This window comes from Carettochelys insculpta, chromosome 11, assembly GCF_033958435.1.
Source record: "Carettochelys insculpta isolate YL-2023 chromosome 11, ASM3395843v1, whole genome shotgun sequence".
In the NCBI taxonomy this organism is placed as follows: Eukaryota; Metazoa; Chordata; order Testudines; family Carettochelyidae; genus Carettochelys; species Carettochelys insculpta.
The window spans coordinates 42502090-42518493 of record NC_134147.1 but is presented as its reverse complement, the minus strand read 5'-3'; the positions used below and the strand labels follow the sequence as shown (position 1 = coordinate 42518493).

The 16404-nt window shown below is 41.2% G+C and overlaps 1 protein-coding gene across 1 annotated transcript in view; it reads right to left on the bottom strand.

The window, feature by feature from the left end:
* Positions 1–16404, bottom strand: part of SUCLG2 (succinate-CoA ligase GDP-forming subunit beta) — a 228037-nt gene that overhangs the window by 78561 nt on the left and 133072 nt on the right. The window contains exons 8-9 of the mRNA XM_075005590.1: positions 14300–14461; positions 12020–12162 (exon numbers count right to left, since the gene is read on the bottom strand). Coding sequence (XP_074861691.1) covers positions 12020–12162; positions 14300–14461 — 305 coding nt within the window. The remainder of the gene's footprint in view (positions 1–12019; positions 12163–14299; positions 14462–16404) is intronic.

Here is a 16404-nt window from a genome sequence, read left to right as displayed (position 1 = left end):
AGCCCAGTAAGCAGTGGAAGTGTTGGTAATGTGATAGAAACTATTGGCGTCCTGTCATCTGGCAAATTCTCTCGTACAGCAGCTCTCAGGCCCCGAGTGTGCTGGATGAGAGAGCTTCAACCTGTAGTGTTAATAATTCCAAGTGTTGCCTATTTATGGGACTTCATTAAATACTTATTTGCCATAAATTTCATAATAGCTGTAAGTTATAAAGAGCATATTTTAAAAATGCTTTAAAAACAAATAAAACATGCATTCTCTTGAAGAAAAACTTGTCATAAGATGATGACTGTATCAAACACTAGGATCAGTCCTGCAAACCAAGCTCACATAGAGAGGCCTTATTCTAAGCCACAGGTGGGCAACCTGTGGCCAATCAGGGTAATTCATTCACAGCCTGAGACAATTTGTGGACACTGAGGGCGTGTCTAGATAGCAAAGCTACTTTAGAAAAATGGGCACGATTCTGAAATAATTTTGCAAGTGTCTACACAACGCAACTGCTATTTTGAAATAGTGGACGGCTTATTTCAAATTTGGCAAACCTCATTCTACGAGGAATAGTGCCTATTCCAAAATAGCGATTTTGGAATAGGATCTGCACAGAGGGGGAATAGGTGCTTTAATCCGAAATTGGCTCTATGATGGCTTGACTTTATTTCAAAACAGCTGAGCACTATTTGGCTACACATTTTGTGTGTACCTGCACTATGTCAAAATCAGCCATTCCAGACTACTTTATTTTGAAATAATGCTGCTGTACAGACATAACCTAACCATCCACAGGCACTGCTCCCTACAGCTCCCAGTGGTCGTGGTTTTCCATTCCCAAAAAATAGCCATGTCTACACATGCACGTTACTTCGAAATAGCGGCACTAACTTCGAAATAGCGCCCGTCACGGCTACACGTGTCGGGCACTATTTCGAAGTTAACATCGACGTTAGGCGGCGAGACGTCGAAGCCGCTAACCCCATGAGGGGATAGGAATAGCGCCCTACTTCGACGTTCAACGTCAAAGTAGGGACCGTGTAGTCGTTGCGCGTCCTGCAACATCGAAATTGCGGGGTCCGCCGTGGCGGCCATCAGCTGAGGGGTTGAGAGACGCTCTCTCTCCAGCCCCTGCAGGGCTCTATGGTCATCGTGTGCAGCAGCCCTTAGCCCAGGGCTTCTGGCTGCTGCTGCTGCAGCTGGGGATCCATGCTGCATGCACAGGGTCTGCAACCAGTTGTCGGCTCTGTGTATCTTGTGTTGTTTAGTGCAACTGTGTCTGGGAGGGGCCCTTTAAGGGAGCGGCTTGCTGTTGAGTCTGCCCTGTGACCCTGTCTGCAGCTGTGCCTGGCACCCTTATTTCGATGTGTGCTACTTTGGCGTGTAGACGTTCCCTTGCAGCGCCTATTTCGATGTGGTGCTGTGCAACGTCGAAGTTGAACATCAACGTTGCCAGCCCTGGAGGATGTGTAGACGTTATTCATCGAAATAGCCTATTTCGAAGTCACTACATCGAAATAAGCTACTTCGAAGTAGGCTTCACATGTAGACGTAGCCAATAAGAGCAGTGGGAAGCAGAGGGCCCCAGGGACGTGCTGGATACCACTTCCCATAGGTTGGGAATAGTGAACCATGGCCTCTGGGAGCAACATGTCAGCAAAATGTCTTGTGGCTCACCAGTCGAATCCCATAATGGGCTTTGTGTGGCCCACAAGCCACAGGCTGCCCACTGCTGCTGAACAATCATTGCAGGATTGGGCCCTTAGTTCTATGAAAAATGATTAATTATTTTGAAAGAGTAAGATTTTTTAATATGACCAATATTTTCAAACACAGCTATCGACACAGTAGCTAACAAGCTCCATGGTTACTCTTCAGTCATGTATGCTGTGCACATATATTATTGAGATGGTGCCAAAATGACAAAAAATCCCAAACAGATGATTTCCATACTGATGTCACGAGAGCTCTGTGCTACCCAGATCCAATAAGAAAATAACTATCTGAGGCACACAGTTCCTCATCTAGGTGTACCCCGATGGCAGTGAGGCAGTCAAAACCACTCTGAAGGAAAGAACATACTCACTTTTCTGACAGCCTTAACAAGCCAAACATTTAAAATTAATGGCTATTAAGACAGAATTTTCTCTACAGACTAACTTCACTAACCAGGTAATGTTAGAGTTCTAATTATATTTTATATCCTACCTATACGACCTCTTAATTTGATTATAGTTTCACTCTACCTGTAAATGTTCAGGATGGACTCTCTGTAATAAGATTCATAATCAATTATTCACCGCACTGAGGTGAATTACCGATTTAAGTAAGGTACCCAAAAACCTCTTAACTACTTCTTGTATTTATTCACTGTGAAGCAAGACAATTACATCTTTAAAACCTAAGCAGCTTGTTAAGTATAATAGAGAGTCAGTAAAATACCTCTGTGATTTATTAGCCCATTATGCTCTATCTCCTTTAACTAAACACTGAGGACACACATGGACATATACAGGTGTTCAGCAAATAAAGACTCCCTCATTATCAAATGTTTAACAAGATTGAATTTAACTTTTATTATTTAAACAAGAAAATCTCAATACCTGAAACTGAGCAGACGTGTTATTCTTATGCCCCAATCACAGGCACAAATAATAGACAAAGACCCCAAGGGGCACTTCATGAGACGTGGCTTGAGACCGACCACCTCTGTCCTCAGACAAAGAACTGGGCAGGAACATGTCGTGCTTCTAATTTGTGCTAGATATATAATTCACTTGCCATATCCTTGTATTTGTTGCAACTTGCTGCCCTCCTTGGACGTGTTACCACAGGGGATGCCTGAGAGGCTGCAACAGCTATCCAAAGTCTGCCTTCAGCTTGCACAATAATACACCAACAGAATATTTATTCTGACAAGATCAGGCCTTATCTCTGCAAACATGTAGTTCACAGCAAGCTGAGGTGTGACTCCTCTATGAACTAGTCTATTGCAGACAATCTCTCCACATGGACCTTGCTGATGCGTTAATGCACTTTGATCTAGTCCTACACATGGTGGTGATTCATTCCGGTGGGAATGATCTTGGCCTTCTTCCTGGTGATGTATGAGAACAGAGTTGGAGCAACTCAGTAATTTGCATCTAGGAGCTGTGACAATCTTCTGTGATTTGGCTGAGCATTGACATAATTGGTACAGCAACAATATAAAAGTTACAGGCTTGATCTCTATGATCTAGACTTCTGTAGTCAGGTACCATCTATGGTCTGGCATCCTCATGGGTCCTTCCAAGCTGCAGCACTCATGGGAAAAAGCTGGGTCCCACGGTCAGCAACTCCTCCTCTTACCCTCCCAGAGCTTCTAGACCACCACAAATAACTGACTTGTAACTCCCATGCTCAGGGACAGAGGGAGGGAGAAGAAAGAGAAGAGATGCTCGAGAGAAGAGTCAGGGGGACTCTGAAGCCTCACAGCCAGGAATACAGCCTGGCTGCCACAGAGTTTGGTGGGCAAATGCAATGCTTCATTCCTGCATCCTTCCTCTTCTTCTGAGCATCCCCTTATGTCCCACAATCCCCACATGAATGATGCTGGCCCCTCTGCCAATGATGATGATGATGACGATGACGTGATTGGCACTAGGATAAAGTCATAGTGTCAGTATTCACATCAGAACTCAGGAATCCCAGGCTCTCAGTTGAGTTCAATGATGATGCATTGCCTCCTCTCAAAGAAATCCGCCATTTTTAGCACACGTCCAGAACACCATGGACATGTTTCCAACAACAGCTTTTCAAGGACTTAAAAATTCATACCATGATTCTCGCTCTTGTGGGAAAACATACAAGGCAAAAAGAAAACACTTTGCCTGCTGGGCAAAGAAGACAGGGGTAATGAGGTATGTAAAGGACGTATGATATTTGAATGAGAAAGCAAAAAGGTTGCTAATGACTACATAAGAATATGGGCCTCTCTACATTATCTGGAAATACATGCAATCTGACAATTCAAACAAATCTGATGCTAGCTTGCTATAATACATCTATACCTGAGTGCTATTTACATTTCATTTCAACTTCAAGGTATATATGTTGACTCTGGTAGCAGAGGGAGTTGGGAAGGTGATCTGATGCTAATAGCCAATGGTGTGACATCCTTATGACTTTTGAAAACTCAAACTACTAGTCAGTCAGTCAGTTACTTAAAAACAGATGATGACCAATAGGCTATTCTTCTACCACCCTACTCTATTCCTATGATGGGTTCCTGGTTAAGGTAGCAATTTTTTTAAAAACTTTATGTACCATCTTCCGTCTGCAGATTTTAAAAATTATTTATTCCAAAGAGATGCTGCTGAAGAGCAAAGAGGAAGCTTTCTTAAGTTCCATCCCCCAACAGTTTGCTCATTCCTTTGTTCCTCGGGCCACTGCACAACTGTGGGAGAGACAGCGGCTTGGTCTTGACTCCTTCCCTGCTCAGTAGTGGGGAAGAACAGTGGCAGTAATGTAAATAACCATGTTGTCGTGGGATAAACCAATGTAGTGTTCCCTCTTTGGACCATCATGTCACACACCGACCTGGCCCTGGACTTTCACTGAACTGCAAGTCTTACTCAAAGTCCAGCTGGGTTCAGTCCACCACACACATCACCAGTGGGATTCAAATGTTTTGCAGGTCAAATTAAACTGTTAGTGATGCCTGTTCAAACCCACTGCCCAGAGCCAATGTTCTTGTACAGGTTCAACCTTTCTAGTTCGGCACCCTCGAGATCTGACTGATGCCAAATGAGAGAATTTGCCAGACCTCAGGAGATCAATATTGTCTACCAGTATTACCAACGCTTCTGCTGTTGCTGGGCTCTTAGAAGACATTTAGGAGTAAATTAGAACTAAATAAAAAGCACAGAACGTTGAGACCCAGGACTGATGGTTGTAAACATACTTTATGGGATGGCAGGAAACTTGGTCACACCCATGGTAAGTGGTCATCCAGCTAACTAAAATCACGACAGATTACAGAGGTTGCCAGCCGAGAGAGTGCCAGGCTAGAGAGCCCAATCATAGATCAGGATTACATTGTGCCCCCCCCCCCCCCCCCGTCCCAAAATCTGCTCTGGACAGAACTTGTGTAATCCTCACACCCTCAGAGGACCTGATGGATACAACCAGGTCAAACTTAGCAGAAAGTTTTTTTGAAGAGGCTTCAGAAGGAAAAAAAAATCCAACTCATTCTCTCAAAATTCTTTTGGTTCTGCAGTTAACACAACAGGAAAAACTTAAACCAGAATTTTGTAAACACACAAAGCACAGAACTGATGATTACAAAAGCAACATTTTCACTGTCACATAAGGTAGCTAAAACTATACGGTAAATACTATAAACAACTGGGCTGACAAAAGGTTTCTGAAATCATGGTCCAATGCCCTTGAGTGTCTGTATGTGTTTCATTGATCAGGCTGCTATATTCTCACATATTAATCTGGGAAACAACTGTGACCCTTCTGACTTGCTGCAGTTATTCAGCACAGAAATGATGAGTTTTATGAACTCAACTAATACACTCCACAAGGTAAAGAGCAACTAAATTAAAAGATTTCCTGGTCAAACTGTGAAGTTTCAGTTTCCTTTCCCTTCCCCTGCACCTGAAATCTCTTAACGCACCTCAAACGTCTGCTATGGTGGTAGAAAACAACAACTCCCTTCTGCTACATATAATGGGTCACAACTTCAAGAAAATTAGTATTAAGAATCCCTCATGCCCAAATGATAAACTGATGGCAAATATGTCTTCTATAATAAACAAGGATACAGTGTACTACTCGCACATGAAGCAGGGTTGGAAAATAAGTGAATTGCAAAATATTTAGTGATATTCTCCTTCTGAATTCTGTTCAGTGCCTCAGATGTCTAGAAAATGAAAAACCACAAGAACTCTACTTCACACACAAGTTAAAGTCAAGGGACATCAATGCCATTATTTTTTCTTCACTGAGGTGGCCAGAGAGATACATCTGACATAAGCAAACAACAGTGACGGGAATAAGAATGCTTACCGAATATACATAAAACAATAATCTGTTTGGACTAAGGAATGGCTGAAGGAAAAACATATTAAGCTTCTCTTCGGTTTGACATTAATTATTTCCTCCTTATGAGTTAACAGACATCAATCAATAACATTTTGCTTCCAAATATTTGTTAGTCAATGTAATAGTTTGTGTATGTGAGAAGGAACTCTTGCTCATATCAGTTTGATTAATTTAACTTCTACCATTTAAAGTTACACCAATTACAACATTTAAAACAATAGGTGCCTCAGTTCTTGAAAGATTAATTTTAGTCACTCTTTTCACTGAAGTTACAGTAAACTCCTTCATAGCTGGGATTCTATTACCCAGAACTCACAAATAACTGGCATTTTAATTATAAGTAAATTTTAGTTACCTTTTCCACAAGTACAATGTACTGAAAGTAAATACAAATAAATACAGCAAATACAGTGCAAGTTTACAGTGAACAACACTATTATTGTTGTTAAAGCACACGGCACACATTTTTGTTTGTTTCTTAATATCTAATCTTGTTTTTCTTTAGTGCTATGCATTGCTGTGTACATGTCTCTCTTATCCAGAATATTTGAATATCCAACAACCTCCCAGTCCTGGGGCTGCCAGATATGAAACAGTTTACTGTACTATTTTCCAATGTATCAGGGCGTTTAGACTCCACTTTTCAGGTCAGTGCTGCAGGGCCATCCATGGTAAAACAGAAGTGCTTACAATTTCCCTAAGGGGTGACTTTCTGTTTACTTACACAACCTTTATTGCTATAATATCTGATCACATTTTGTCCTTTGAGGGAGAGGAACACATCCATTTTACAGGGTGGGAACAGAGGCACAAGGAAGTGACTGTCCCAAAGTTGCACATGAAATCTGTCTGAACTGGGCACTGAACACAGCTCTCAAGCGGCAATTCAATGCCCCATGCAGTAGACCACCTTTCCCACCTTGTCAGTTGCTTTTAGACTTTCAAGTATATTGTGGTCTTGGTCCATGAACAGTGCTCCTAGTTAACATAATAGCATAGATAGTCAGTATGAACAGGCCAGTGTTTTTCAATGCCAGTGAGGACACAAGTAGCATTTGGAGAGAGTGAGTGATGACCATTCCAGCCACGGTTATTTGATTAGCTCTCCAACCTACTCACTGGAGGGTGTGGAACAAGATCCTCAGCACTTCAGAGGCAATGAAGATTACACCTTCTTTTCCACTGTACTCTTTGAGAAAGAAGAGGTCTGAAATCCCATGGATGCATCCCAGGAGCTTGGAAAATAAGGAGAGCAGCAAGAACTCTCCCTTCTCTATGCCGACGGCCACAGGAAAAGGAAAAGAGATATATAAGCACCTAAGTCAGATGCACCACGGGAATTTGTGCAAAGGAAAGTGGAGGGAGGGGGAGTGCAAAGGAAGGAAAATGTGGCCAGATTTTAGACAGCTAGGAAAAAAAGAGAAGTTCACCACCACTTCAACAGCCAATCTGATGTATACAGCACAAAACAGCTGGAAGAGAGTAAACGAGGCCAGAACAGGATGAAACGCTTAAATAAGACAAATTTTCAGTGGGGGATTTCCATTTTATAGACAACAATTGGTGTTTTCCAAGAAACGTTACCCGCTTTCTTTTCTGAAATGTTGCCATGGGCAACAATTAGACTTACCGAAAGCGTCAAACTAGTAGAACATCAGGAACTTCTCCTCAGACAGACTCCTCAGCTTTGTTCAACCCACTTCCTTTCCCATTAATTTTCTCTTCATACACTTCATACCTAATACACATTTTAAAGATGTTTAAAGAGAGGGGACTATTTTAAAGCATATTTGATCACCTTTTGGAAGATTTAATCTACTGTAGAGACCTTAGCTAAAAATTCAGAACTATGTATTGTAGTCAGATACCCTCAGGACACCTTGAGGTTTATATAATTCTAAGAGGCTATCGATGTTCGGGGGATATTTGCCACATTTAATGGGCCTAGAAACTCCCAAGAGCACATCTTCTTTACTTGGTAAGGGAGGAAACAGATTAAAGGTGCTGGGATAATTAATAAATGATTGCAGATGCCAAGATCTGTGCTAAATACAATAACCCTGGGGAACAACGCTCAATGTTAGTTAAGAAATGGATGAGACTCATTAGATTGAGGAAGGACCAGGCATTGAAATGTCATTTGTTTATTGAAGAGAAAAAATGCAAAAAGTTTATTTTTAAATTGACAATAAAGATTACACGTGACCTTAAGTTGCACAGCAGTAAGCGTGATTACGCCTAAACCATCATTTTAGCCTCTAGTTTGTAAAAAATGGATGCAGTTGATTTCCACCTGTGGACACATCCACACAGCAACTAGACACCTGCACCTGGCCCATGCTAGGCAATTTGGATTGTGTGAGGAAGTCTGCTCTGCAGTGAAACTTGGATTCATGTGAGAGGGCACAGGCCAGACGTGTATTTCTTTGCGGTATACCCTGTGTTTGATGGGAGATGAAACACAGATATCTGTCCCCAGAAATCCTAACCAAATCCTGCATATATGCTTCACGAATTACTGCGGAAAATGAAAGCTGAATTGCAGCTGCTAGCCTGCTGACTGGAAACAGTGTCTCTGATGGCCACAGCGCCCACAGGATATAGCTAAATCAGTGAAAATCACTGGGCTGAAGAGAGGTAGCTCAGGAGTGCCTCACTGAAACCAGACAAAGCCCCTTGAGGTGACTAAAACACAAAAGCTGGAGAATGATGACTGGTGTGCAGGGCCAGAGTCAAAGGAACTGAGGTTAATAACTTAGAAATGGATGACAGGGAATAATTCCTATACGATTCAAAATCTAAAGTGGACAAAGCGAAAACAACCACTTCTGCTTGTTAAGAGAGCCTGACATTCCTATTAGTTAAGTGCTCTAGGGCAGATACATTTCCTGCTGAAAACTGTTTTGCAAAAGCACCTGCCCACTGGGCTACTAAGCCATTATGGTAGAAAAAAAGTGGGAAGCAAAAGGAAATCATCCGAAAATGAACAGAACAAAGGGGGTGATAAACAAACAAACCAGGAAGAGGCCTACAGAGTAAGAAGATTCTTTCCGTGAAAAAAGAGGCAGAGAGATGATCTAAAAAGGAAAGTGTAAAAGGGACACAGAGGTCAAGGCTGAGCAAGTGAAAGTAGAGAGGTGAGCTATGGTGTATCCAGGCTGGTGACTAGCTCATCTTGGACTAGACACTCACCTGGTACCATAGTACTGAGTTCAGTGGAGACAATGGGCATAAAGCAGAGTGAAGATCTAGAGTTGGCTGGTGACATGGTTAATGCTATCAGACACTGATGACAGGTGTTGAAATGCCTATCAATAATATTAAACTGGATACATCTCAGTAAAATCAGCATATGCAGAGCACCTAGGAAATTTGCATTCACAACCCATCATGAAAGCACACCCTAGTTTATTCTACAGTCATCACTGTGGTGTACTGTAACTTAGCACCCAAGCGTCTACCCCTTTTCAGTCCTGGTTTACCATATTAAACAGTCTTCACAGAATAATACAGACAAATGTCAAGCACTTTTTTTTTGTTTGTTTTTTTTTTTTAAATCTGAGACTCTAGTGGTCATAAAAGTGAGGGAGGCTCTAACAGGGCTGACCAGTCTCAGGAATAGTGCAAGGAGCTGGTCAAATCCTCCCTCAGATAATCCTGCCAGCACTGGCTCTCCTGAGCTCCCCACTGTGACCTGCAGCACACCCTGCTTGTCTATTTGTGCTCTTCTCTGCACAGACCTGTCCATCAAGTGGATTTGAGTCCTGGACTGTAAAATCCCCAAAGCGAACTAAGTCAGAAGGAATGATCTACTTCCTTCCTTTGTAATCTCGGACACAGCTGAACCTAGACTCCAGGGGTTGAAGATCAGCGCCCCTTAGCCCCGTCATGAGACTATAAACCAACTCCTTTCTCCTCATTATAGTTACTAACATAACTAGGAGCCACACACACACCATAGCTTGTATAGGCTGAACGTTTCGCACATATCAGATGCTCCTTGCATTCTTCCCTCCTGTTGCCCCACAAGCTCCCTATGGGTCAAACTACCATTCTCCTCTTTTTTACAGGGACTCCCACCACTCCTCTCCATCTGCCCTTCTGCCCTAGCAGGGCTCCCTGCAGCACCACATCTCAATCCATGGGTGGAACAAACTTTATGCACACTGAGGCACGTTCAGATGTGCACCACCAATAGAAACAGATGCTGCTGGCTGTGGGTGCTCTGAGAATCTCTCCTGAGCAGCCACTCACGTGCTCAGCTATAGATCCTCTTCCCACCTCCCTAACTCTAGGATTCCCATTCTCCTCTCTCCTCTCATACTAAAGTCTCCCAATCTTCTCCTTCCCCACTCTCACATTTGGGGTTCATCCAGGCCAGTTAAGGGTTCCATCACCTCCTGCTCTGTAACACTGGGAACCTTAATACTACGCTGCGGAGCCCTGACACAAGTAGCCGCTCCACGTGGGCAAAGGTTCTCATCCTGGCTACCACAAGGCTACTCACACCTTGCCATGTGGCCCCAACAGCCTGTCAGGCCCTAAGCACAGCTCTATACAGACACAAAACTCATACCAGTCAAAGCCAGAACAAAACCAGCTTTCATAAAAAGACCTCACTTCATGCATTTTATACACATTGCTGTATTCAACCAGTTGATTCAATTACTCTGAACCTTTGGGTTTCAGACCCTGTGTTCCACCCAGCGGGTATCTGACCCTTGACTGTCACACTGATACCAGAGTTTCTGGGTGCCTCCCCATTCCATTCTCCATTCATTCCAAGGTCCTCCATTCTCCTTGTGTCCCCGCACATTCCACTCAGAGCAGGGTGCCCCAGTCTCCCAAGGTACAGATCTATATGAACCCCCGTTTCCCACCACTCTATGCCAGAAGCTCAGTCTCTCTTCCACATTCTCTTCACTCTAGGGCTGCTGTATGCCTCATGCCTTCATTTCATTCACATTAGGGGCTCCCATTCTGGGCTCTCACCATACCAAGGGCAGAGTATACTCCGATACTCTTTTCTGACTCACTCTAGCCACTCTTCCTTATTTCTGAGACACATGTCATTCAGGGCACCAACATGTTCAACTCCCCTGGAAGGAGGATCAGGGATGAGACAGGGAATTGTTTTGCATTAACAAACAACACTGAGCACTTTTTGATCCACAGGCAAGTGTAGAAGGCTCCTGAAATGAGAACAGTGCTAGTTTGCTAGCAGAAACTTCATGTTTCATCTTTTGCCCTTCTAGTTTTCTTATACCCTGCCCCACTCCCACCCCCGCAAAAAAACCAAGGTTCTAGCTACTGATACCTAGAACAGTCCCTAAAATTCTGACTTGATCAGATTTGGCATGCAATGGCGATCACATTGTGTAGGTAGAGCCCAACACAAAAATGCCCTTGAAATGAATGAAAGGCCTTCAAAACTCAGCTGTTTGTATTAGAGCAGTGCCTAGAGATCTCTTATAACAGAGCTCCTGCCCTCAGATAAGTCAGACAAGTGGAATTTTATTCCTCCCAAGTTAGAGATGGTAGCCTGAGGCACAGAGAAATTAAATAATTTGTCCAGGATCATACAGGATATCTGTGACTGACTTAGGAACTGAACCAATGTCTTATGATTCCCAGTCCAGTGCCTGAACCTCATGATCACTCCTCTGCACAGACAACCAGTTTTCAATCTTCTTTTCATTCGCAAACCCCTAGAACTTCTCTGAATGGAGGTGAGGACTTCTTTGGAACTCTTAGGCTGCAGGAATCTGCAGATCACAGATTGAAAACCACTGTTTTAGACAATCCTTCTAGTAAATTATCCTCAGGCATTCACAAGATCATCAATTATATTTATTCAGAATATTACCAATTTCTGACAGAAAAATGTACTTACATCACTACGTCAGGAAACATCCTGTACAAAGACAATTATTTTTACCTTAGGATCAGCAGTGAGCAATTTAAAAGCCTGATAGACTTGTGCTTCCTTCACACCTCCACCAAGATCCAGGAAGTTGGCCGGCTTTCCACCATTAAGGGAAATTATGTCACAAGTTGCCATCGCAAGACCAGCTCCATTCACTGTAATTGGAAGAGTCAGATACTGACATTTTACAATGGAGAATTCAGACTTGTGAAATGTGGTTTACCTATGGCACCCCAACTAATTCTAAAATTTCACTTTTTTCCAGCCCCTGATTTTTTCAGAGTGGTTTCGAAGACACAAACAGACAAAATGGTTATATGAAATAGGTCCTCAGAAGAAAAGGGATTTCATAATAATTAAAGTGAATCCACCACCACACATGTAACTGCATATAAATATCCCCCTTATAGTATAGAGCAAAAATTATTCTTAACCCCGCAGAAACCCAATGCAAAGTAGCCTCATTATCTCTAAATTCTCCTGCTACACTTACAGACGATGTCTAATTTAATTAGTTGTTAAGACTATTACGGCATTACAAAATATTTTAAAACTCAATGTTCATTTTAACAAATTTGTTCAAATCGTGAAAATTCTGACACAATGTTCAAAAAAGCTAATGCTTCCTTCTATTACAATGCGTTCTGACACTTATCCCATATCTTTTGCACTTTAAATGCTGCTACTCTTGCCAGTACATTAGTTCAGCCGGGTGAGATGAATGGGAATGGTTTGGTACATTAAGGTTATTGCTTCTGTACAAAGTAAGCCTTTTTATATCACATGTAATTTTATGCAGGTTTCTATTGTATTGAACAAAACCATAAGGATGACATCTCAGGCACAGAATACGATAGTGATGGTTTAATGAGCTACACGGTTTTTTAATGTTAGTTCCTTTAACAGATTAAAACCAATGCAGCATCAATGCAATGAATTGGTTCTACTACAATCTAAGGCTCTTTCAAGTAAGTGGGTAGAGCATAATTTCTGAGCATTATAAACGGTGAGCAGTAACAAATGTTGTGTTACTGCCATGCACCACTCCTCCTTCTCTGGCAGATAAGCCATTTAGCTAATTCGGATCAAAATGATGAAGTCAATTTTTTTGACAATAAAATGTTCTGGCTTAAACAATTTACAAGAAACTAAAAATGTTTTACATAATGGTTTAAATATTTCATACACTTTACTTCTAAGGAAGAAGAAGAGAATTTCGGTTAAAACAAAGCTTTCAGCATAAAGCAAGATTTATCAATTAATGTGTGATACAAGAAATAATGAGATGTCAAAGGAACCAAATTTACATTGTGAGAGACAAATGTTTAAATCCAGTTAGATTTTATTTTTTAAACTAACAAATTAAGACACATACACATTTGAATCAAGTGCCTTGTACACAGTACCATCTGGGGTTTTTTTCTGCATCCATTGTTATTTTGAAGGGTGAACAACAGTTGCACTAAACATACACAGGTATACATCTCAACCTCACCTCCTTTTAAATTTACTAACTTTCACTTTTTAATTCTTGCCCCTTCAATTTCAGCTTTGCATTTGCTCTTGCTGTTCCTGGCATTTAGCTGTTCCTACCATTACCTTCTTACAGAATTTGGAGAAAAGCAGACAGGATCAGCAGAACAATCATCAAATTAGACACATCAAGCAAGTTTCACAAACTGAGAAAGTATAAATTGGCCTTTAATCTCTTTCTGTCAGAGTAATACTGCATGACTAACACCACAACCAGCAAGATAACAACAGGGGTCACTTGTGTCAGACAGAAGTGCGTTTTTCAATTTGGTGAGGGCACTTTAACGAGTTCATTGGTACAGGCTGAGCCTCTCTTATCTGACACACTCATCTGGTAATCTCAGTAATCCAGAACAATTTTAGTAAACTGGCTCACCACTTATCACAGGTGTGGCCAAGATTCCTGTGGTTCCATAAAGTTTGTTTACAGCCACCAGTCCTGTCTCAGTGTTGTGTTCATTAGTTCTAATTAATCGCTATATATCTTCTAAGGGCCCAGTAAGCAGTGGAAGTGTTGGTAATAGTGCCAGACAATTTCAGACCTTGTGTGGACCAGAAAATGCTCTCGTTCAGCAACATCAGAACCTGAAAACACTTAGGCATTTAAGTAATTTTATGTACTCAGATGATTACTCTATTGTAAATATTTCTGATAGTACTCCCTGTAACTGACAAACAGATAAGTCAGTTAATACTGAAAGCTCTGAATTACTAACTGGTTACACCTAGATACTGACAAAGACAGATTTATTTTCTTACCAAAGCAAGCAATGTTTCCATCCAGTCCAATGTACTTCAAGTCATATTTAGCGGCTTCATTTTCTGTAGGCTCATTCTCAGATTTGTCGTCCATGGCAAATATCTCTTTTTGCCTAAACTCAGCATTGTCATCAAAGTTTATTTTGGCATCAAAGCAAACAACTAAAGAAGGGTGAAAAAAAATAAAATTACGGTTACTGCATCATGTTCCTTCAGAATTCGTCACAGCATAGGTAATGTATTCTTTCATAATTACTTTCTAAATCCCTGATTCTGCTTCCAGAATAATCAACAGAAGTTTTGGAAAGCTGGAGGAGGTCCCAAAAGCACATTTTTCCAAAATCCAGGCTTGGATGATGGCTTTGCAAGTCTCCAGCACACAACACCGCTGAGCTGTTTTAAGTTAGGGGCTGGGGAATGCACTTGTAGAGATAGGACAACAGTTTGTGTTTCACACTTGTTTTAATTGCCCCATCCCAGCTAATCATTTCACCCATTAAGAAGGATACAATTATGTCTTGGAGGCCTCCTCTGTAACGTCTTCTGCCCCAGGGCTGAAGCTCGCAGTCAGCCCTGCCCCTGCAAATCCCAGACCTTGCCTTGGTGGAGGGAGCCTGCAACTGAGCAGAACTTCAGGCAGGAGGACCCAGGAGTTTCCACACACTGCATCAGTAGGTGACCTGGAGCCCCCGCAGCAGTGGGTGCCAAACTCACCTGTCCCTTTTACCAGAGATGATTTAGTGAAAGTCAGGGACAAGCCTACAGGCTTCCATAAATTTTTGTTTCTTGCCTGTGATCTGTCCATGACTTTTAATAAAAACATCTGTGACCAAAATGTAGCCTTAACCATTAACAATCTTGTATATCCTCCAACCTCAACTATGTGTTACAAGTTTTTGAAAGACCATGATGGATTTAAGGCAAATGCACAATCCCACATATATTTATGAAATCTAGATTTAGCATAAATAATTCCATACTAGACAGACATTTTTCTCTAGTTATATTATTTTACAGTCTCTTTGGTTTCTCGCAAATGCTTCATTTAAAGAAATTCACAACAGCTTTCAGTATACATTAAGCAGGATCAATGCAATTTTTTATAAATTAAGAAAATCAGAAAGTAAACACAGGACTTTCCTTTAACTTGAATATCTGCTGTGATTGTAAGAAAGCAGTAAACAGCAACTAAATAGAATAACTTTTAATAATAGTTATACACCTGTCCAGAACTGGAAAAGATCACCCAGGACAGGGGACACTGGCGAACAGTCATTAATGGACTATGCTCCAAGACGTAGGAGTGGACGAGGCTTACTGCTACTACTATTTTAATCTGAAGGGTTGAAAATGAGTTAATTATGAATGAATAGGACTTGAATACTAACAGACAAGTTTTAGGGCTTTTGCAAAGCTAAATATCTTCATATATTAAAAATGCCATCATAAAAATAAGAATACTTATGGATTACTTTATTCTTTAAGTATTAATGACCTCTGGCTGGACACTTACTAGAAATTAACGACTGTCTAAAGCTAGTGATGTTTTAGGGCAAGCCAACCAGACTAATTCCCTGGAAACAATTAATACTCTAATTATAATATAAAATTAATAGCAATGATTGTCTGCATGTATTGTGTCTTGAGCTGAGTGTTGACACCACTGTGTATGCACATGCACACACACAGACACACATGAAACAAAGGAAAAAGAATACCACATAGGAAAGTATCAGTCTGATTGTCTGATGGAATAGTTTTTGTTTTCATTCTTTCAAATCAAAGAATTTGCTGCCTTTGATTCACAATCAATACTGGAAAAAATTATAACAGATCAAGACCAGTGTCAGTTACTTCAGTTTTGGAGAACTATGAACAAGTGTGCATGTGTAACAAATATCTTACCCTATTAATACAAATTATGCGAGTATGGCATGTGGGAATCAGCCAGAATGAGAAATATGAGACGTCAATAATATGCTTTCCAATGTACTACCAATGCATTCATTTTCATTAGCAATGAATTAGGGCCTATACCAACATCAGAACCATATAACCAATTCCCCTTCTTAAATGTTACCTTGCTTAATTAATAAAATGACCCA